This window comes from Odontesthes bonariensis, chromosome 6 (genome assembly GCF_027942865.1).
Source record: "Odontesthes bonariensis isolate fOdoBon6 chromosome 6, fOdoBon6.hap1, whole genome shotgun sequence".
In the NCBI taxonomy this organism is placed as follows: domain Eukaryota; kingdom Metazoa; phylum Chordata; class Actinopteri; order Atheriniformes; family Atherinopsidae; genus Odontesthes; species Odontesthes bonariensis.
In genome coordinates this window covers 38,226,195-38,247,170 of record NC_134511.1, presented here as the reverse complement: position 1 = coordinate 38,247,170, position 20,976 = coordinate 38,226,195, and the positions used below count along the sequence as shown (strand labels likewise).

General features: G+C 40.3%; 1 protein-coding gene across 1 annotated transcript in view; it reads right to left on the bottom strand.

Annotated features, from left to right (window-relative positions):
- Positions 1 to 20,976, bottom strand: part of adgrv1 (adhesion G protein-coupled receptor V1) — a 106,670-nt gene that overhangs the window by 33,180 nt on the left and 52,514 nt on the right. The window contains exons 69-88 of the mRNA XM_075468731.1: positions 20,675 to 20,873; positions 20,328 to 20,547; positions 19,984 to 20,223; positions 19,711 to 19,860; positions 19,364 to 19,584; positions 18,997 to 19,276; positions 18,699 to 18,842; positions 17,961 to 18,132; positions 17,568 to 17,709; positions 16,900 to 17,468; positions 16,520 to 16,783; positions 15,267 to 15,384; positions 14,941 to 15,112; positions 14,504 to 14,746; positions 13,380 to 13,787; positions 12,657 to 12,829; positions 12,277 to 12,523; positions 11,948 to 12,087; positions 10,772 to 10,932; positions 10,439 to 10,539 (exon numbers count right to left, since the gene is read on the bottom strand). Coding sequence (XP_075324846.1) covers positions 10,439 to 10,539; positions 10,772 to 10,932; positions 11,948 to 12,087; positions 12,277 to 12,523; positions 12,657 to 12,829; positions 13,380 to 13,787; positions 14,504 to 14,746; positions 14,941 to 15,112; positions 15,267 to 15,384; positions 16,520 to 16,783; positions 16,900 to 17,468; positions 17,568 to 17,709; positions 17,961 to 18,132; positions 18,699 to 18,842; positions 18,997 to 19,276; positions 19,364 to 19,584; positions 19,711 to 19,860; positions 19,984 to 20,223; positions 20,328 to 20,547; positions 20,675 to 20,873 — 4,364 coding nt within the window. The remainder of the gene's footprint in view (positions 1 to 10,438; positions 10,540 to 10,771; positions 10,933 to 11,947; positions 12,088 to 12,276; positions 12,524 to 12,656; positions 12,830 to 13,379; positions 13,788 to 14,503; positions 14,747 to 14,940; positions 15,113 to 15,266; positions 15,385 to 16,519; positions 16,784 to 16,899; positions 17,469 to 17,567; positions 17,710 to 17,960; positions 18,133 to 18,698; positions 18,843 to 18,996; positions 19,277 to 19,363; positions 19,585 to 19,710; positions 19,861 to 19,983; positions 20,224 to 20,327; positions 20,548 to 20,674; positions 20,874 to 20,976) is intronic.

Here is a 20,976-nt window from a genome sequence, read left to right as displayed (position 1 = left end):
AATCAGGAGTTATATAGAAAGTCATTGTCAACAGGAGATAGTTTACATCGGTGGAATATGAAGTTTTTTCATTCTCAGATTTGTGAGGTGTGACACAAACTTGGGCTAAAATTTTATTTAAAAAACTTTTTTTTCTTTTGCTGAATATCCAAATGAATCTGTACTTAATGTTATAAGCATTTGAAGTTTGTATGATTTGTAGTGTAAACAAGTCAAGTCAAATTTATTTGTATAGCAAGTCATGTACAAAACAATTCAAAGTGCTTTCCATAAAATAAAAGCATTGCAGCGGGGAGGGGAAGAAGCATTAAAAATACGTAAAATAATATAAAGATAAATAAATAAAATAATCAAAATGATTTAAAATGATTAAAAACAAGCAACAGTCTAGATAAATTAAAACATACCGTGCAGATTTCATGCATAGATACATGAGAAAAGAAATGTTTTTAATCTGGATTTAAAAATGTCCACATTTGGTGAAAGTTTAATCTCCACAGGCAGGAAACAGGAAAATGAAGACGTAAAAACGCAAGGTATTGCTATTACTTTATATGGTTAATCTTTATCTTTTATCAGCTGATGGAGATTGGGTGCTGTAACCTCTTGCTTTTTCTAAAAACCAGAGGAAAGTTCGTGCATTTCAGGGGTCACCAGCTGTTAGGTCAACACACATTTGGAAGAGATGAATGTGTAACCAGAAAGTAGTCCAGAAAGGTCAGAGTCTGCTGCAGCACAGCAGATGTTTGGAAGACCAATAACATTAATCCAACTTACATTACACTCATGAATATGAAGATGAGCTCGAGACCTGACGACAGACATACAAAGCCGACTGCTTTATAATCGTGCACAGTGCTACTTATCACAACATAACGTATCACCAGCATGCATATGCTGGTGATACGTTATGTAGGCCTCAGCTTAGAGGCCCCGCCAACGGCTTTTTTTTATACGGCCCTCAGACAAAAGCCATTAACAATGAAGAAGATGGGACTACATGTTACATGAAATCTCATCAATTTTGAGCTCAGGGCACCCGTCGAGCCATGAGAAGTTTGCTGACAATGTTTGCCAGAAAAATGAGTGCTTGATGCTCTATTTACAGTACACAACCAACAAAACAGTGCATGGACTACACATGCCCCATGATACCTCAATCACGGGTGTAGCCATCTCTAACTAACCGAGTGCTGATGAGAACGTTGTTAGTTAGAGGCGCCGAATAACCTTTAAAAAAGAAATTAAAAAAGAAATAAGATAGATTAATAAATAAAAACAGGCAGGAAATGACTCAACTGCATTTTCCACGGGACTTTTTACGCGAGCGTTGATGATGTTGAAGGTTTGCAACCAGTTTATGAAAAGGCAACATATACCGCCAGTGGTCAAACTGATGAGTCACACAGGATGAACCCAGCCACCTTCAGAGAAGGTGAACCAGAGACAGTTAAATAGTCTTTTGCTCTTGATGTCCGCTCAGGCTGACATCGACCTGAGAGGCGAAGGACACAGATAATAAGTGGGACATTACTCCTAATTATGTAAAATGAATGTTGAGTGAGATGACAAAAAGAAAAAGTCAGGAGAAAACAGGCAATGAAGGAGCAAGAAATTAGTTATTTGTCAGTAAAGTTTAGACTCGCTTTTCAGTTGCAATTAAACGAGAAGGTCACAGTGATGAGTGAGTGTGCACAAGGAAGATGGTGTTGACTTTAACAGAGATGGATCAGACTATGAGGAGTGGACTCAGGGCAACACTTGGCACAAGGTGTGGGTAAGTAGAGTGTAATGTGAGTCTCCCAAGAGACTTCATCGCTCCACTGTCTTGTCCACACACACACACACACACACACACACACACACACACGTGCAGTTACACAGGCCTGGACAGCTGATACTTTAGAGCCCTCCATCACCTGTCTGCCAATAGCTCAGGCTGACAGACAGTAAGGAGCTTAGAATTGCATTAAAATCTTATTAAGAACATACTGTTTTCAATTGTGTGGCTGTTTACTTAAAAAAAAAGGAGTAAAAAAATCTATGAAAAATATTTCTAAAGCAGTAAGTAAAGTAATCTTTCAGCTGAGAGGGAAAGAGAGGGAATGAAATACACAATGTTTTCTTCTCAACCTTTCCTTCATTTTGTTTTAGAAATCTTTTGGGCATGAGTATAGACTGTGATAAGATATGCATGTTCTCTGACGTCAGCCAGAGAACCCAGACACATACTTACTCTGTGTTTATTGATTTAATGTTTGATTGGTTATGATGGGAACTGATAAACATCCACAGGAAAAGCAGTCACTCACTTCATGTAGGAAGGCTTGTGTTGATCCTAAACTCTATACAAGAATGGTAAGGTCATGGATTGCACAATTCATAAACCCCCTTTGTTGAGAAACCCCTCTAGATACACAGGAACTTTTCGTAATCCCAAGAGCAATGACACAGCTTCTGTATTCTGTTCAGAAACAGGAAGTGACGTTAGTGGATGTTGCATGAGAGGGAAAAAAGATGTGCAATCTTTATGTGTGTGTGTGTGGATTGGACAGCAGACTTCTGAATGCTGGATCCAGTCCCAGAAATAACAGGAAATCATTTATTACCAGAATCATAAGTCACCTAAATACATCCCAGATACTGGAATAAAGCTCTGAGACCACTGGGGCAAACATTCACCTATTGAGTGGCGAGTGTGACGTGAAGGTCTGTTTAACCACAATGGATGAGGATTTAAATCGTGTTTTGTTTGCAATAGAGATGGGGAATTGAATTTCCTTTGCCATATCAACACTTGGATACATGTGTATGTGCACACACACTTTTTGTTTAAAGCTTAAGAAGGAGCTACAGACAGAGAATGAAGAGCAGAGTTGCAGGGATCTAAAGCATAAGAAAAGTAATTCTTTCTCTGAATGTATAAGCCTCTCAATCTATTCTAGTTTTCTAGACAACCAGAATGAAATTATGAGGCAGTATAATATGGGTATTTGTTGGGATTACATGTACATGCATGCAATTGTACATGCATGCATGTACATTTGCACACTGAAAGATTGTGAGTTACTTATTGAATTTGACGTTAGATTACATGAAATATCCATCTGGCCTGAGATGACATGTGTATATCTATGTCTATGTATACACATCTATATATAGATATAGATATATATACACACACATCTATCTCTAGATATATCTCCCCGTCTCTCTATATATATACAGTATATATATATATATATATATATATATATATATATATATATATATATATATACTGTATAAATAGAGAGATAGATATATAGATGTGTGTGTGTATATATGTAAGTTTCTATTATGTACTACATATAGAATTTAGCTCTTCTATCTTTAAATGACCAAACGTAAAAATATGACCAATACTTAGCAGTACTTTGCTTAATTCAATCCCCTCTGCTGGACTGCTGAGGGGAAGACAAGACTGCTTTCAAAAGTTGTCACTGCACAACCTCTTATGTCAGAAAGATGTGCACACCCTGGCACATAAAAAAAACCAAGTCCAAGCTTCCTGGAGGTGGTGGATAGGACAAATCCTCATTATCTCCTAGCAGGAGGTCTGACGCATGTATCATTGTCGGTGGCAGCCCTCCGCTCTCTGTCTTTATATCGACAGGGAGCAGTTTCAACCTTTTTGACCCCCCTGGCACCTTCAACAAGATTCTTTTTTTGTTTGTTTTTGACTTCTAAGTCCGGGATATTGTTATGCTTATCTTAAATATTTTACTTTACTAAAGCATTGATAAACTGTCTAACACACAGCAATCTGAGCCTTATTTGTTACTGAAAAAAGATCCAAGACGACTAGAAAGAAAATATAACGTATCAAACAGATGAAACAAGAGATCCATTCTAGCAGTTTTGGGGAATTTGTTGTGCACTTTCTTAAAGGCTTGTTGATATAGCAGTTTCCTGGTTATACTTCCTGTTAAAGTTCCTGTTAAAACTCAAGTTTGTATTATAATTTGTTTGTTTGTTTGCTCTTACCTTTGCCAAAGTTTTCTAAAAGTTAAACTGTTGACTATTATGGTGATGTGTGGAAAAAAGAAGTTCATAAACATTCAGGAAGAACAAGTGAATGCATTTTATTTGGGAAATAACCGTCTCAATGTTATAGGTCTTTTTGATATTTTTCTCTTTCTGTGCAGTTAGCTCACTCATCCTTCTCTCTTGCTCTCTCTGTTGCCTTCCTTTTGTGGTGATGTAACACCTACACATACAACCTGTGTTGCCCTTGGCTCTGTGACATTTCTTAACTAGATATTAGAGCAGTTAAAATGATGGCAGTCAGAATATATAGACAGCAATATTATTAAAAAGCTAGAAACATCGAACCAGAAGCCTTCCCTTTTCCCTTTTCATTTTTTTTTTCGCCTGCTTTAGTTCTTGTTCAAGATGTTATTCTAGCTCTCTCTGGTTGACTGTAGCTGTTGCAAAGCGAAATTAATCACACTGGCACCTTTAATTTTCTCCACACAGAAGGCAGAGTCAGTGACTAATTACAGCCACCACATATGGAGAGCCCTCTCTGTAAGGAGGGGGGGGGGGGCTGGACTGGAGCAGAAGCTGATAGTTAGAGCCAGTGGTGAAGAATGAGCAAGGCTGAGACCCACAAGTTCAGTTTTTATCACAAATTACCTTTCTACCATTCAAGATGTAGGACCCTTTACCTTCTTCAATTTCAAACAGGCAATCAATAACAATCCTCTATAGACATACTATTTTGACTGGCTGTGCTGTGGTGTGGCTGCATTTACAGCTTCAGCTTTAGCAAGATGTGGATTCAGACAAATCTTTGCAAACACAGACTTTGAATGGCCTTCAAAACATAGCTGTTTTGGTTCTGTGGGGAGAGAGAATAGGCTCGCAGGGTATGCATAGTTCTGAAAGTCTCTCAAATGGAGGATCACAGAGTTATATTTCCAGATGCATCGAAAAACACACACAAGGACGATTCAGGCTCTTAATGATACAAAAGGTTGTTATATATGAAATGAATTTGGTATATTAACTTAGACACCAATAAATATTTTCAAATTTGTGTGAATACTTATTGCATTAACTATATCTACAGCACATGTGTGTTAAAAACTTAAATAAAAAAATATGAAATGCAATATAATCCAAATTACAGACAAAACCTTTCATAATGCTGTTTTGTTACTGTAATATAGTGTATTTAAAAAATTGTATTAAAACATAAAAGAGAAATAGGAGAAAAAAATAGCGTAACAGACTCGAATGCAGACTACACACAGGCTGTAGGGAGACAGGGGAAGGAGAAAGACTACTTGGAAAAAAAAACTGAAACAAAGTTGCTGCAGATGCAGGGAGACCAATTACAGCAATTAGAGAAAACTATGTAAAGTTGAGTTGAGCGATGGTACGAGTTTGACTTGACTATTTAGTTGGACCACTGTCCTTGTCCCATTCTACATATACGAGAGGGGAATTGAGTGAAGACCGAAGTTTGTCAGATAAATTAAATACATTATTTCAACTTTCTCGGTGGCAGATCACTGCAGATGTAAGCTCACCATAATTCACTGTACAGACTTTCAATAAGGAAAACCGGGATTTTACTAGAGCTTAGTGACAGTGTGAGAATGCTTTAAAGGTCCCATGGCATGAAATTTTCACTTTTTAAGGTTGTTTAACATTAATATGAGTTCCTCTAGCCTGCCTGCAGTCCCCCGGTGGCTAAAAATGACGATAGACCTAAACCATGCACTGGAAATTATTCTCCGCCTTTGGAAATGTGACCATACAGATGGCCTGATCGGTAAAGCCGCCGCTTATGACGTGGGCGCCGCTTATGACGTGGGCGCCGCTTATGACGTGGAGGTTGTTTCCACCCAGAGCCAATAAACTGCCTTTCCCCGCCCACAGCTCTTTGGCCAGCTCATTGCGCTGTATATGGATGTAAAAAATCTGTTTAGAGCTCCTGCATCAGAACCTCTAAAGAGCCAGTGGACAGATTTTTTTTTTTTCTGGGAAAGTGACGACAGAACCGAAGAGATTTGTATATGTGTGCGCCAAATATTTCACAGACGAATGTTTTCAGAACTTGGGCCAATACCGAGCCCAAGGGAGAGCCCAGACACCCTGCGGAGGAAACTCATTTCAGCCGCTTGTATTCGCGATCTCATTCTCTCGGTCACTACCAACAGCTCGTGACCATAGGTGAGGGTAGGAACATAGATTGACCGGTAAATCGAGAGCTTCGCCTTCTGGCTCAGCTCCTTTTTCACCACGACGGGCCGGTGCAGAGCCCACATCACTGCAGACGCCGCACCGATCCGCCTGTCAATCTCCTGCTCCATTCGCCCCCTTACTTGGGGAACGATCTCATTCCCGAGAGTAAGTAATTTAACGCTCTATTATTGTGTTGCATTCCTGTATGTACAGTATAGTTACATAGCTTGTTACCACAGGAAAGGGTTTGTATCGTTAGAAGCAAACGTTAGCTAACGGTTAGCTATGCAGCTAATAGCATCTGCAAGCACTTATCTCTGCCAACTGGGCTGTTGGAGGTGTTTGCATGCCCATGAGATGGTTAGTTCGCTCATTTTAGACCAAAACCCCCTACTTCAAGCTTCCTGAAGAAGAATGAATCCGCAAATTCAGTGCATTTCATCAGGATAATGATTCATTCATGGTTCCAGTCAAAACGGTCAGTCTGTCTGTGTCTTTAGCTCTGCAGCTAATAGCTCGGTCACTGTCGCTAATGTAAATAGCATGAGGTATGCGAGTGGACACCTCATTTACTGTAACGCGAGTGTTGTGTACTTATTTGTTGTTTTGATAGCCATCCTGCTGTTGGTGTTATGGCGCGCACGATATCTGCCTTTCCCCTGATTGAAATGACTCGCGCTACGTGCATCTTTGCAAACCAGAACAATCAGATGAGAATGTCAAAATCCTCCCTCCTGCTTTCCCCTTCACGCACGCCTTTTTTGCTGTGTCTTGTGTAGCACTTGCTTGATGTTTGACTGTGTTAGGAGAGTTGTTCAGTAACTAGTTCGTCATATTGTCAAAGTAAGCTCATATCAACAGGTTTCGCTAGTTTTACGGCATAGGGCTGCCGCACCATCTTCGTGCCATCTACGTGCCATAGCGATTCACAAAACATTTGAGCATGGTACCACGGGCGTAAGTAAGGCCACACCCCCACTAAACAGCTCATTCTGAGGATCCTAAGGAAAGCTCATTTTTGGGACTGGCTGTAATTCTGCACCAAGGCAGAATTTTGGGGAAAAAAACTCAGATACAGTATTAGGGGACCACTAAAGCCTATAAAAATCTATAAAAGCCTCCATTTATTTTCATGCCATAGGACCTTTAAGTGACCATGAGTTGACACATAGCCTTAACAGGCACAATCATCCTTTACTAAAGTCCATAAGAATTTCTCCTACCATCTGTCCTTAACCTTATGATGTTTTTTTGTTTTGTTTTGTTTTTTTACCAAGATCAAGGAAAAGAGCTAAGGAAAATACAATGGGCTATTTTTTTTCTCAATTTGACCAGGTCCCAAGGCTGTGTTCAAATTGCACACTTATATCACTATACAGTACACTATGTAGAGTTTGCTGTTTTGTGGTGCAGTTACAAATTTAAATTAAATTCAGTATTGAGTGTAGCATTTTTATATATCACGTCACAAAAGATGTACAAGGGTCCAAAAAGACCATCATACATTGGGCCCTCGAACCAGGAGCTGATAAAGCCTACAAATTCTACCCATACCGTCAGAAAGCTGGTGGTTTCTGACCCATTGGGAATGTCTGGTGATCATATAATACTCCTCAGATATCCCAGCCATGAAGTGGCTTGTGTCTTTTTCTACCTGAGTTGCAGGACTTGAGAAATATTTTGTAAAATATGTACAGTAACCACATCTGAAACTTAATTTGTTCAGTCCAAACAGTTGCTATGTTAGTGGTAAGGTAAGGTTATAATGCAGCTCTCTTTTGAAATATTTGAATGTGAGCAACGATGATGGATCCACCATGACTTAAAGACTGTTGTTTATCTACCATTCTGGGTAGTACCAATTCATTGATAGTATAATGAAGATGATTACATTGCTACAGCTGTCGTCAATGTGCGGTTAGGTGGACACTGTACAATTAAAAAATATATAGATTAAGACATACAAAATCCTACATGAGATGGCCCCACCTCCTCTTAGTGATTTTATCAGTCTAAGAACATCTACACATAGAATCACTCGAGGAGTGTCTCAGGGTGACTGTATTATTCCATAAGAAAAAGTGCCTTTAGTCAGTCAGCTTTTTCTGTTAAAGCTTCTCACAAATGGAATACCATTCCCACAACAATTAGAGACATCAACACGTATAAATTATTTCACTTTAAACAATGACTGATCAGTAGTCAGACTGGTCAACATTAAACCCCTGCTGCTTACACAACGTGTTTTATTTGTGAATGTGTGATTCTCTTTTGACCCGGTGTAAACCTCTTGTTTTTATGATTTTATCAGCACTGTTTGTTAAATTATCATGCATCTACCAAATGTTTTAATCAGTTTTATCAATGCTTGATACTCAGTGATGATTTTATGCTTTTATTAAACGCTTTGCTGCTGCTACGTGTGCTTAAAGAATAGCTATGCTGATCCTCGGAACCACTTCTACTTGTATCTTACTGTTTCCTACCATCATTGTTGCTCTCTCTATTATGAACTAACACTGTTTTAATATGTCGCTCTTAATTGTTGATGATTTTATTGTTTAACATTTCATGTTTTTTTTGGGTGCCACTGTACAACTGGCCACCAGGACTACAGATGAAAACTAGCCTTTGGCTAACTCTGGCATGTTACAGATGTACTGTTATTAATATGCACTGTCCTGTTAATGAATAAAATTGAAAATTGAAATAGATTTTCGGTGTGAATGTACACTGCCATTATTTGATAACTATGAATATTTGTCACAAAACTGTGAAGCACCTGCTGTTGAATTCGAGAAGTGTTTGCAATGCATCGGCAAAAGGCTACCTCTTCCCACTAGTGAGTCTTCTGTATAGCAAACACTATGTAGTGAGCCTAAGGCCAGGTGAATAACCAGGTTGTTGACATAATTTAAAGAGTCAAATGGCTCATCCCGTGCAATCAACTTTTATCAATTCAGATACAGTCAGCTAAGATTGCAAATTCAGTCCTCTGATGTGGGGGTAAGAACAATGAATAATTGAGGTGAATGTAGTCAACAAGGATTACAAAAATAAGCCTTAACCTTGGACACATTTTGGACACAGAAAAAGAACAAAGAAAACATATGTCATGAACATTTCTGCTCCCACCTCTCAGATGCTTATTCAAAAAATAATTTGCCAGCCATTTCAGTTCTAAGATAAACTGGATAATTACATGAAGACAGTGACGTCAGTTAATCAATTTAAATCCAGCACATCTTGTACAGTGAGCCCATAATTATCTCTAAAATATTCCTGGCAGTACTAGATGACCACTTGGAGGGTACATCATATTACACAAGAACAGATTCAGTTGGAGTTCCAGCTTGCCAGTCTGCAAACTCAACCATGTCTTCATCAACAAACCTTGACTAGAAGGCCAGAGATTTACACAGACATTGCTAAAACATTACACTATCTCAGACATTCAAGAAGGAAGGCCTTATAAATACAGTCGAGTACCAACATGGGAAGAGAACAGGATGGAATTTTCCATCCAAAACCATTTCAGGTTCAGGGGCTCTGCATGGGCCATAAACAGGTCAAGTCTGAGGTATCTAGCCCCCAAGGTCTGCTTTAGAAAGTGCTTGTGTTTGTCAACCAAAGAGAGGGGGGACCAGTGGAAAATTACCACTCACTCATGCACACGCACACACAAAGGATCGGAACCAGCAGAGAGACTAACCTGTAGCTACATATCTATCTCACTCAATGGTTATGTGACAGCTTGCGTTTTTAATGGGCATGGGTGCGGGGGGCATGGTTGTGTTGTCAGGACGCAGCGGCCCGCAAGCTACGCAACCAATGACATCTGATGATGTGTGTTCACATCCATGCACATTTCCAAGAAATTACCTGTGACATGTTTGGTAGCGGGACTTGGATCAGCAGCATATGTGTGTGTGTCTGTGTATTCGCGTGTTTGCACTCTCAGCAAATGCTTAAAATCAAATATATGTTTGCCTTTATGTTATTATCTTTTTATTTGGAATTGGGATGCCAAGAGGTGAGTATTGCACTTGTACATTACAACTATGTTAATCTGTCTAATCCACACTCATGCACAGGTTGGAATTACTGTTTCCTTGTGCACATGAGATACAAACAGGTGAAAATGCCAGAGTTTTGATGCAAAACACAGTATTGCAACAAAGGAAGATCTAAACAAATGAATTACCTGAGTTCCAAGACAACCCACCATCATGTGGGTGAGCAGTTTGGCAGCAAACATGGGGAAACGGGAGCACAGCACATGGGATATGATGGCCAATGCAAACCCTAAGGAAGGAAAAATGGACAACATGGAATGATTGTTAAGGTTAAATTAAATTATTAATTCAAGTCACATGGCTTTTATGGAATTGGACGAACAATATTGAAAATCCATCTCAAATGTACCAGTTAAAAAGCTGAGGAGAAAGGCATTAGGGGGCAAACACAAAAATCACAAGTAAACAAGTAAATACATGCAAGGATGGGAACAAAAGACAAATGAAATGTGTTTTTGTACCTGAGATGCAGATAAATCCTGAGGCATAGAAAGCCTCATTGTAGGATGCAAGCATGACAAACTCAGCGTGGGCTGCATATATAGACAAGTGGGAGCATGCACACTCCACATAATTCCCACTTTCTTTCACAACTCTGCAGTATTGACCATCTGATGACCAGCTAGAATGGAGGGGAGGAAAGGAGAAGAGACAAGGCAGGATGACATTACAGAAGATACGAATACAGCACAGTAGAGCACAGTACAATAAAATGAAAATTAAACAAATAACACAAATAAACCAGTTTGTACAATTTCCTTTTCTGATGTTTCAGTTAAATAAGTCTTAACTAATATCAGCTATTCCCTTTAAAGATGGCTCTGTGATCTCAAACAGAAGATTATCATGTTAGTCAGAAAAGAAAAATTTCAGTGTAACGAGGATTCATAAATTTTGGCATGAAGTGAAAAACAGAGAATGAAATCTAAAATTTCTATGAGGATGAAGAGGAAAATGCGAGAACATGGTCAGTGATTAAACCTGTTAAAACCGAGTGGGATTGCAAACCATGCGTATCCACACAAACAGCCATATTCCTATTTTATTGGATTCAGTAGCAATCAACAGACCTTAACTTTCTCTCCACCTTTTGCTCAATTTCAATGTCAGTTCTATAATAAGCTTCTTTGTCTGGGATTTATCATCCAAGAAGCTGTTCTGGCAAAACCAAACCGGCCAATCTTTAACTTGTAACAGCGTGTTCCAGCCAAATCCCATTCCACACCCCAGGAATGTCCTTAACAAAACAGACTCCGAGTGGTAGGATACAGACTTTATAAGACTGAATGTGCAGATGTAAAACGAGAAGGAGATGATATCCCACACGGCCACAGAGAGGCCTTACTGAGAGGCAGCACATGGACTTTTGCCCTTCAGTTACCATATTGTTCTTAGTCACCCAGTTAAGTATGAGGATGACAAATAGCTGTTGGCAAGGAGTACAGATATTGGGCATGTTTGTTTGCACAGTGTCAGGGGAAAGTTAAGGGAAAATAAAAGATTTAGCGAGTACACACTAGAGTTGAAAAGAAAAAGCTCAAGTGGTGTTATTACCAAATAACACTGATACTATAAAATGCTATTTTTCAAGGGCTGGTTGATCATGTATCTGATCTGGTGTGTCTTTGGTGCATTACCTTGCAGTGGTCGTGTTCCAGAGAAGGCACACAGACTCTCCTGGTTTAACTTGCTGACCAGGGGAGTGGACACGATACATCACCTCACTGCCACCTTCCAGGGGTCGTGACCCTCTGTCCTGGAGGCTGGCTGAGAATACCTACAAAAAGCAAACAGAGACAAAAAAAAGAAGAGAGTTCACTTGCCCTGCCACTGAAAAATAATGACTGCTATATCTCAAAGCAACGCTGCCACCTGCTGTTTACACAAAAGAATTTCTCATAATAGTAAAATTAACAAGAGACTAATGCTCTTCAAATGGGGTAAAACTACACCAACGGTTCCCTACCTTCCCACTGACAGCTGTGAATGTATCATTGGTGAGAAACCAGTGCTCGGTTCTAAACTCAGTCATCTGAATCCTGCTCAGGTTGCCACAGATTGCATTTGAGACTGCTGGAACTGGCAGCAGTGTATCTGGAAGCTGGAAGAAGTCTGCATTATGGCCCCTAAATTTGTGTCCATTAATTTGTGTGGGGTACCACTGGTAGGCTGATATGGTCAAATATGGGCATGTTTCCAGCAGGGCACCCATTCTGGAGGAATCACAAAAAAAGAAAACATTTATCACATCAAGCATGGTGTAACTTAAATGTAAGATTGTGTTTATCTGTTAGACACAGCAACATGTTCATAATTTCTTCACTCAGTTCAAACACTGCTACTCACATCTCACATTGGCTATGTGTGAGGAGAGAGAATGCAAATCGCTCTGCTACTTCAGCAAGGTGGCTGAGACCTCTGGTGTCAACTCGGGTGGGATTGGCCAGGGCACACAACAGGTCGTAGGTCAAATTCCGGCTGCTCCCCTGTAAAGGAGCCTTTTCTGCCTCTGTGAGCACCTGGCTCAGGAGAAAGAGAAGGTTAGAAAGAATGACAAACCATACAACATACATGTATCTGTAACAGATCTGTTATTCTGTTTCTCTCTAAAGTCACTATCTCTTCTGTGTTTGGTTGTGCATTAACGTCTTTTTGTCTGCAGTGTTTCCTTTTGTTTTTCTTCTCACTCTCGGTTTATATTATAGACTCCCACATAACCTAATGCTGATTAATGCATTTCTACACTATCCTCCTCACACATTATTCCATATCAAATGACAGTGGTGTCTCCACTAGTCAGGGGACAAACAAACACAATATGAAGACTGTAAAATCAGAGCAGCGTACTGAGAGCATCAATGTAGCACTTGTTTATCTGGTACATGTATGCAGTATTTCTTTAAAATCCAAATCTCTTATTTTAACCAATATATATATATATATATATAAATAAGACTCTCAGAACTCTTCCTTACTATTTATTTTATCCATTTAGTCTTAGAAGTTTAGAAGTTAGGAGTTTAGAAGAAGAAATATTTTTGTCCTTCATCTTTGCTTTAACCCTCTCACCTTATCCAGCGCTTCAAGCACAGCAGTCATCTGCTCACGTGTGAGAGGAGAAATGACCTTATTCTTAAGTCCTTGCAGCATTCGATTTAATATAGTTGAATCAAGAGGCTGATGCAGTTGGTCCAATAAGACCCACACAGCCTCACTCGCTGCATTTGACACCAGAGTCACATTAGCGAGCCCAAACTGAGAGTGAACACTGGCTGCCCCAGTGGGATTGTAGAGCTCAACCTGGAAGCGCTTTGGCGTGGGTAAGGACGAGGCGAGGTCAGGTGTCAGGTATATGTCTAGTGACGTGATCTGACGCCCAGCATCAAAGGTTACTTGGCCCTCCTGTTTGGGAAACTCCATCCCCTCTTTAGCAGGCCAGATCACATAGGGACCCACCATCTCTGGCCTGGGAAGCTCCTAAAGGAAAATGAGACATATTTTGAGGTAAACTCAGTTCAAATCTGCAATATGAGGAAGAGTTGCTTTCATAATTTGTGAACTTTTTGTATGATGACAATAAACTGATTATAGTTCAGACTTTCATTTGGTGCACAGTTCTGGTCCACATTCTACTTGTGGCCCATGAAAGCATAACCATATGAGGACAGAGCTTTGATTATACAGAAACCCACTGTCTAGCAACATCTTTTAAGAGATGAAAGCAGATGACCTGATCGTGTGTCTCTGTAAGGTTTTTCTGATTTTTGAGTACAGCAGACACTCTCTTACTTTCATCTCCCATATCAAAAAGAGTGTCACTGGACATTGCATGCTCTTTGTCTGGGTGTAGATGTCAAAAATCATTAGCTCTCAGAGAGATAGAATATTGCAATCAGATTAAAGAAGTGAGTAGAGAAGAAAACCTTGATCTCTCTGATAAATACAGAAACATTGTTTCCATTATTAATCTAAGGACGGCTGCATATTTTGAAAACAGAATGAAATCAGGGGGCATAAAATGACATGAACATGTAAGTAATATTGAAAGTTAATGCAGTCTTGCTATTGGCACTCAGTTTTAATATCTATGCACATTGTCAATTAAAGATAATAATTTCGGGCCATATATAATATTGTCCAAAATGATTATCTCTGAAAATATTATCTTTAATTGTATTATTGTTCTCTCTTACCACTGTGCGATATTGCAGAGCCATGGGTGAAGCTGTGCTTGCTTGTCTGTAGACCTGCAGACTGAGCCTTGTGGTCATCAGTGTGGCGATGGGCAGTCTATGGCCCACGGTAAAGTACACAACCCCTTGTGGGTTGTCGCTCTCTGCTAAGGTGATGTTGGCAAAACGAGTGGTCTCATTAATGGCAGCTCCGGCACCCACTTGATAAATCTCCACCAAGAACCATGCCTGGTACTCTGGTTCCTACAACAACACAGATGAGCAATTGTTTGACTTTATTCCCCACTGCACTTCTTATGACTACACGTACATAATATCAGTATTTCACCAACTTTATAATCCCACCTTGTACGATTCGGCTTAACCCATTCAAAGGTCAGAAAGATAACAAAATGCTGTGGTGCTGCTTTGACTGGGGCCCTCTGCCTCCCTCTTACCTCATCATCCAGAACCTCTAGAGTGAGGACACAGTGTATCTCTCCTCTCCTACAGATCACTGTTCCTGAGGTCTGCACAAGTTGTGTGGTTAAGTCAACTCCATTACTGACAAGACTCAGAGAATCCTTGCTGAATGTAGCTCTCCATGACACCTGTAAATCCTCAAAGGCTCTGAGCAGATGAAGAAAGTGAATAATTACAAAAAAAGAAAAACTCATTCTGGTGGCAGCTGATAATAGAATCATTTCCAGATGAAAGGTTTTCATTACCATCCTTTTTTAACGAACAAAATTTTAGTAAATATCAAACTGTATTTTTATATTACCTGTTTTCTTGTCTCTGCAGACGGAGCAGAGCAGTTCTATTCTCTGAATCCTCATCAAGCACTTGTCCCATCAGAGAGCTAAGACTAAATCCTACAATACCATTATGGAAATCACTCCCTGTATGAGTAGAGTATAAAGAGAACAAAAAAAAAAGTTAGTTAGTTACAAACAGAGTAGTTTGTACTAATGAATTTATAATAAAACATTCAAACGGTTTATAATATCCTACAATACACACTGACTAATGGGAGAAAGTTTATTACAATGACCACCAAGGTCTCTGTAGAATTCAGTAGTAAAACTGTGACAAGGCGTATATCAACATGAGTGTATTAGACCATTTCTAAAGCTCCTGTTTCCTGTTTCTAAGAACATCTTGGCTTCCATAATTGTAAAATGGAGGAAGTCTGGAACCACTCATATATTTCCTAGACAACTTGGTCTCTGAGTCATTAAGGATGAGGAAGATGGCTGTCAAATTGAGTTGACAAAGAGATGATAAAAACCGACAGCGTAAGGAGGGCCATAGTCAGAGAGGTGACTGAGAATCTAACAGTCACTTTAACGGAGCTTCCGAAGACTACTGCAAAGATGGAAAAACCTGCCTGAAGAACAACCATTCAACAGAACTTCATTAAAGTCAAAGGAAGTTAATCTGATTCTTCCTGGACAGCTAAACGTTTGACTGGATTTAAAGAGTTCTCTGGTCTGATGACATCAACAGTAAACTTTTTGGGCAGAACTCCAAACGTCATGTCTAGTGAACACCTAGTACTACCTGTCATGTAGCTAAGACCATTCCTACAGTGAAGCATAGTGATGGCAGCATCATTCTTCAGGAGCAGCAGCACTGGCTGGGAAACTGCTCAGAACTGCATTAGAAGTCTGTGAGAAAATCTGATTCAGAGTAGATGTGAGGTGAGACTAAATAGTTCACCTTTCTGCACAAAAATTACCTGTATAGCATACTTACAGCCAAAACGAAGTTAGAGTGATTATCAATAAGAGGCAAACAAAAATCTAGACTCAAATCCCATTTGACAGTAGTTCACAGATGCTTCAACAATGATCTGACAGAACTTAATCCGACTTTCCAGGAAGAACAGGATTAAACTGCCAAAATTGATGACAAACTGTAACTGCTGTCAATGTGGCCTCTACAAATGGCTGAATAAAAGGACTGTGATTGTGTGAATTCACTAAAACCCACTTTGAGTAAAACATTAATGCTACTCATTTTTATTTTTCTTACCAAGGATTGTGATCTTGACAAAAGCCCCAAAGCCCTGGTATGGACTGTCTGTGATCTGAGCTCCTCCCTCCGGATCACTAAGGTAGATGAAGAATACTTCTGGTCCCTCTGGCTCTGAGTCATCCAGGATGATGAGGATAACTTCTGTCTCATCCTCACCGGCCTGCAGAGACACTATAGCTGACTCCAATCGGAAGTCCTGCTCCTCCTGTGCAAGGGTCCCAGCAGGTTCCAGAATGAAAGGAGGAGGTGTTGTACTTCCATCTGAATATAACCACACGACACATGTTTGAGTTCTTTGAGCTAAATTACACACAGTATGGCATAAGACAATTACTACATCAATTACCAGTGCAAACAAACAAAACAAATACACACACCTCCATATGCTTGGACCCGGACACTCACAGACCCTGCAACGCTGTCAGATCTGCGCACCCTCAGAACAACCCTCTGCTCCTGCTGTGTTGCCTCATCTCGGTCCTCTGGTACTTGGACAAGTCCGGGTCCAATACTCAGCACTCCACCAGTGGCATCACTTGCCAGGATGGTGACTGTGGCCAAACTGTGCTCAGAGCTGAGGCGAGGAGAGGTCTGTGCCCAGACTAAGTCAGGGGTTAGAACCTGAATATTTGTTAAGTTGACGTGAAAGTACTCATCAGGTTCTGAGGTGGGGTCATCAAGTATAGAGAGACGGAAAGAAGTGTTGGTTTGGTGAGGTGAGTCAAAGACCAAACGTCCGTTTGGCACAGCAATAAAGTCCTCTCCTGCTGCTGCACTGCCATCTATTGTTGTATAGGACAGTTGGGTGGTGTTACTACGAGAACCATAAAGTCTCTGAACATAAAGTGTGATAGTTTGGATGTCCTCTGCAATAACGAGCTGGCGAGAATCAGGGGCAAACTGGTAGATACCCAGTGGTTCCACTTCTGCCACCGTAAAGCCTGACCTGGGTAGTGTGATAGACAGAGGCCCGCATAAGTGATCAGTGGTACAGATTTACATCGACTGGCAGCACCATGTTTTAATACCACTTTTTAAAAACTACCTCAGATTTACAGCACCACTTGCAGCAGTGCTGGAAGTGGCAACAGTGAGGTGTATAGCATAGGAAGCTGCTTCTAACCCATCAGCAACAGCTGTAAAAGATATGGCTTTAGTCCTCTCTCCATGGGCCAGGGTTAGTGAGCCTAAATATACAGAAGGAACACATAATGTACAAATAATTAGAAAACCTTCAATTAGTGTGTTTAGCATAGGCATACTAACCAAATTGGTGTACCAAGTGTGTGGTATACAAACACAGTAATCTATTATAATATGAGATGAAAGGCAAAGTCTTTGATTGGGATGCTGCTGAATAAAGTAGTACTATTGGGTTGATGTACAGTGATATGTAAGTATGTCCAGTTGTAACTCAGTCTTTTCAGATCTCTCTTACCTGAATTTGGGACAATAGGCCCGGTTTTAAAGCCAGGAGGAGCCTGTCCCGAAGGAAATCCAGCTTTCCACTGCACCCTGATGTCCCCAAATAACCCTGTTCGTGTCACCTTTGCCTCACATCTCCCTGTTTCTATGCTTAAAACCTGCAGAGCCAGTGATGCAAAGCCAACCTGCCAAACACAATTGAAACAGCGTAGATGATAAGGGTTTTATCTCATTGCCCACATATAGAAAACAGTAGAAAATTCTGTAACTCACTGAGAAGGGTGAATGTTATGGAGGAATATGTTGCAGTACATTTAAGTTTGTCTTCCAGAGAGACCGAGAAAAAGTTGCCTCTACCAACAACATTAAGTATTTCTTATTTTCTCAGGATTACTAAAAAAGTTAAGGAGAGATTTACATGAAAACTTTAGCAGAGTTGGGGTATGGCTTAAAAGTAATTAACCATTGATGTTGGTCCAGCTCTAGTTTTTTTTTCCATTAATTTTATGTTGAGGAATGCAGTCTCAGACTACTGTTGTTGAACAAACTGATGGTTGATTTTCCTGTCAGCAGTTGTGTAAAGAAAATAATTGCATTATATCAATGAATTTTTATCCATCATGGTCATAACCAATGAAATTATTTAATTTAGAGGAATATTTAGCTATTTTGTATCCTCTTCACCAAGGACAATAAAAAACAAAAGTAAACCAGTCATACATACAGTATTTAAAACCACTTTCACACTCACCTCTGAGCTGGCCGCTTCCTCAGGTACTGTCACCGTAGCAACGCTGGTCTCCTGAAGAAGGCGAGGCCCTGAGCCTTGGATAGCACTGATTAGTCTAACATCAGTGAGTTCTGCTGTAAAGCTTGAACCAAATGACAAAAACACCTACAAAAAGAAAAGTGTTTGGAAAGGATTCAACACAAATGAGTTCTTCAAAACAATATGAACTATGCTTTCTTTTAAATTCAAATCATTCACAAGTTAGTTATTCCTAAACACATGTCTCTATGTGAGAGTCAAGAAGCATCCTCTCCCTTACCTGGTTGCTAATGGGCACAGTGATTGTACTGAAGGTCTGTCCCTCTCTCAAAAGAAGCCTTCCTTCAGCTTGTCCTCCCAATATCTCCTCAATGTCCATCACTTCATCTACACCTCCACTGATCCTGTAGCCCACACTGGCGTTGCCGAACAGACCAGCAAGCCGAGTTACATTCAAAACCAGAGCTCTGGTGACCTCAGAGCCTGAGCCCACAATCGCTATAGACTGTTGTTCAGGGTTCAGGGAAAACACACCATGGGGCTCATCATTAGCAGGCACCCTAAAGACAATAGGAGAGAATGCATTTAAAGTTAATTCTATCTTTGAGTGTTCACCTACATTTTTATACAGATTTAGAGGAACAAACCTGATGAGGGTTCTGATCAGGTTTGGGTTGGCATCCAGAGTACCACCACCCTCCACAGATGTGAGCTGGACAATGTAGAGTTCCTCCAGCTCTGGCACTGTGTCGGGCATCAGGCTAAGGATAATTTCAGCTTCCCTTTGGCCTTCCAGGATTATCACTGAGCCAGCTAAGATGAGGAAGTCACCTGTTACATCTGAGTCACTTTGTATCTGCCAGTGGACCTGCAGTGAAAGTATAGTTGTGTTCACAATATAACTATATCCACAAAGAATACATTTAGAAAGTGTCAGATAAAATAACTGACATGACAAAAAGGGAACAAATGTACATTTCTGATATGATCTTACTGTGATGTTGCCCATGACACCCTCTCTGCGTGTAATCAGCAGAGAAATATTGAGAGGACCCTCTAATTCTGTGGATTCATTGATGACACGCTCTCTAAGAGCATCGTCAGTGAACTGGACAATACCATTCGGATCACCAAACTTCTCTATCTGCGATACAAAAACACATTAGGTGAGCAGAGATATGTTTGGTGCTGATTTCCTTCAGAAAAAAGCGCTTTGGAATTGGAACTGTCAAAGCTGGCTAATCCTGATGCCGTGATAGAGAAGTACCTTCAGTGTTACAGAACCGGCCTGAGGATCAACATCCATCTCTCCAGAAAGAATGCTGAGCTCTATAACAAATGTCTCTTCCACTTCCACTTCACCATGGGGGAGAATCCGGAGCTCTATGGTGCCTGTACCCTCCTCTCCATCCCTGAAGAAGAAGGACCCATTCACAGGCCCTCTAATGTCTGTATTGACTGGGGAAAGCACCTCTCTACTGTTAGGGCCAAGGATGATCCAAGCAACCTGTCAAAAGGAAAGACAAGTCTGAATGACATGGCTTCAGGATAAGCCAAGATCTGACAAAATCTGCATGATGTGATTTTCTATCTTTGCTCGATTCCTCATACCGTTGCATTCCCCAAAAGGCCTTCTGCTCTCTCCAAAACAAGACTGAGCTTCAGAGTGGAGTTAGGGTTTGCCACAGTGATCAGACTTTCATTGACGAAACGAACCACCCCATTGGGAGAGTCACTCTTGCCAATTGTTACCCTTGCAACATTTTGGGAGCCTAGAACAGCTCCTCCTGTAGCTCCAACCAGTAGGACCTCAAATATCTCTGCATGCTCACTGGGGAACACAATTTCAGTTGTTTAGGTAAGTTAGAATTAGATTTATATAACTTACATATTACAGTATTGCCTAAAATTGGTTATTTTTAACTTGATGTAGCTTGAGAAGACAATTTGACTCTCACCTGTCGAGATCGTCTATAACAGTGATATTTATGTAGCTGATATTCTGGCCATTGGCAAACGTTACAGAGCCATTATTCAGGATATAGTCGAGGACAGGGGTTGCACTCAAGCCTCTTGAAATAAAGTTAGCGGAAACCGTTCCGTAAGAGCCAACTCTCCTCACCACTGGGATCAATACAGTTCCTGCGTCCTCCTCAACTTAAAGACAGAGAACAGAAAGAAAACATATACCGTATATATATATAATAAATTCTGTTTCATATGTAGCACATTCTATCATGGAAAAGTATACCATAGCTGA